Genomic DNA, 2,146 nt, shown 5'->3' on the forward strand with positions numbered 1-2,146 from the left:
CCCTCCGCGCCCGTCACCGGCGCCCCGGCCCTTGCGCCGTGCCCCCGGCCGGCCCCGCTGCCCGGCGCCTCGCCGCGCGCTCACGCCCTCCCGTTCCGCCCGCAGAAGAAGCCTGTGGCGAAAGGCGGCAAGAAGAAGAAGCAGGTGCTCAAGTTCACGCTGGACTGCACGCACCCCGTGGAGGACGGCATCATGGACGCGGCCAACTTCGTGAGTGCCGCCGCGGGGCCGCGCCGGCACCCGGCCCTGCCGCCGGCTCCCGCTGCCTCACGCGCCCCTCGCCTGTAAAGGCCCCGCCGGCCCCAGCGGCCAGGGCTGGGCGCTGCCGCGGCCGGCGGAACAACAGGCTCCGCTTCCCAAGGCTCCCTGCGGGATGCAGGGAGCAGCCGTGAGCTCCTTGTCGTAACCGAAAGCTGGAAAAGGGGCAACGTGTTACCACGAGCCTTGACTCACGCTGACAGGCACTGCCCGCACGGACGTGCCAGGGCAAGGAGGAGCCGAGCTGGATCCCTTCTCCGGCCAGAAAGCGCTACCGTCCTCCTCTAGGCTTCACCCCTTTGCCTGAAAGGAAAGTGTGYCCTTGGTTTGCACTGGCAGGCAGAAACGCTACCTGGAGAGTAAACACGTGTCTTGTCCCGCACGTGTGCTTCTCCTAAGTGATGCCGCCAAAGCCCTGCTGGCAGCCAAGCCCAGCACCCRGCTTCTGCTGGCTAGCACCTGCTTAGCAAACTGCACTAAGTTACCTAATTAGTGGGTTCTTATCTTGTGCRCAGTTTACAGCTAGTTTGTGGACTCTTTTTTACCTGCTGAACAGTAGATTTTCAGTRTAACTTGGGAGGTTAGCTTTCCTATAAGCTTTAAGAAATGTCATGTGAGGACAGCAGCGACTTGCAGCRGTTTGAAACAGAGGGATCTGGGCACGTTATTGCTGGCACATCAAAAAGCAGGAAGTGCTGGTGAATCAGGAGAACACTTTATTTCTTTCACYGTTGGGAGGTCGCTTAAGCGCTGGCCTGAGTGGACCGTCCCTCACCAGCAGGATCAGCGACACAATGAGTTTGTAGGGTCACAACCCCCTACCCGCGAGGCCAAAGCCCCTCTCTGCTTTTCGTTGCCACGTGACCCCTTTGTGTGTTTCCCTGTTGTCACGCAGCGGCCCAAACGCTCGGGGCAAAGCGGCCGTGGGGCCGTGGAGCGGAGCCCGGCTCAGGGCCGCGCTCTTCTCTTGCAGGAGCAGTTCTTGCAGGAGAGGATCAAGGTTAACGGCAAGGCTGGCAACTTGGGAGGGGGAGTGGTGACCATCGAGAGGAGCAAGAGCAAGATCACCGTCACTTCAGAGGTTCCTTTTTCAAAGAGGTGAGGGCGCGGAAGCGGAGCGCAGCGCGGGCTGCAGGCTGCGCCTTGCCTGCCRTGCGAGCGCCCGCGCGGGCCTTGCTGGGAGGCTGCTCCCTTGGGCCCCGTCGCGCTGCGCTGCCTGGGAGCCGGGCGCTTCTTGAGGGGCAGGGATCAAAATCCACCCGGAGGGAAGAGCAGCGGAGGGTCCCCGCTTCCGTTGGGGCGCTGGCGAGGGCTTTGGGAAGTGRCGAGCAGCCCGGTGGCCGCTGCAGGGCTTTCCCGTCCTGCCGGTCACGTTGCCTGGTGTTTCCACGCGCTGTCCTGCCCCAGGGGTTCGGCTTTGYGCTGCGGGTCACTGCTGTGTGTTACCTCTCACATCACAGCTCTCCAGGAGAGCGAAGCACAMGTCTCAAGCGCGCTCAAACACAGCTGTGGTTTTGATGGGTGTGCGTTGTGTGATGCCAAGGGCGGGCCTGGCCGCGGCGGGGCGCCTCAGGGCCGTGTCCCCCCGCAGGTACCTCAAGTACCTCACCAAGAAGTACCTGAAGAAGAACAACCTGCGCGACTGGCTGCGCGTGGTGGCCAACAGCAAGGAGAGCTACGAGCTGCGCTACTTCCAGATCAACCAGGATGAGGAGGAGGAGGAGGAAGAGGACTAGCCGCCCCGCGCCCCCGCCCCGCCGCGTTTTGTACATTGTCCTTAATAAACGTGGGGAAACGCGCGCCCCTCGCCCGCGAACCGTGCGCGCGGGGCGCGGCCGAGGGCGGGGCTTCGCGGGGCGGGGTCGCGTGGAGGCGGGGCCTCACAGGG

General features: G+C 63.8%; 1 protein-coding gene across 1 annotated transcript; it reads left to right on the forward strand.

Moving 5' to 3' along the window:
* Positions 1 to 78: 78 nt before the first annotated feature.
* On the forward strand, positions 79 to 2,058 carry RPL22 (ribosomal protein L22; the record flags this gene model as incomplete). The annotated part of the gene is made up of 3 exons (XM_026051097.1): positions 79 to 210; positions 1,232 to 1,356; positions 1,850 to 2,058. Coding segments are annotated over 3 exons (402 nt in total), but the record flags the coding sequence as incomplete, so codon positions are not given.
* Positions 2,059 to 2,146: the final 88 nt, after the last annotated feature.

Source organism: Nothoprocta perdicaria, unplaced genomic scaffold (assembly GCF_003342845.1).
Source record: "Nothoprocta perdicaria isolate Ctin4 unplaced genomic scaffold, notPer1 scaffold_72, whole genome shotgun sequence".
Lineage (NCBI taxonomy): Eukaryota > Metazoa > Chordata > Aves > Tinamiformes > Tinamidae > Nothoprocta > Nothoprocta perdicaria.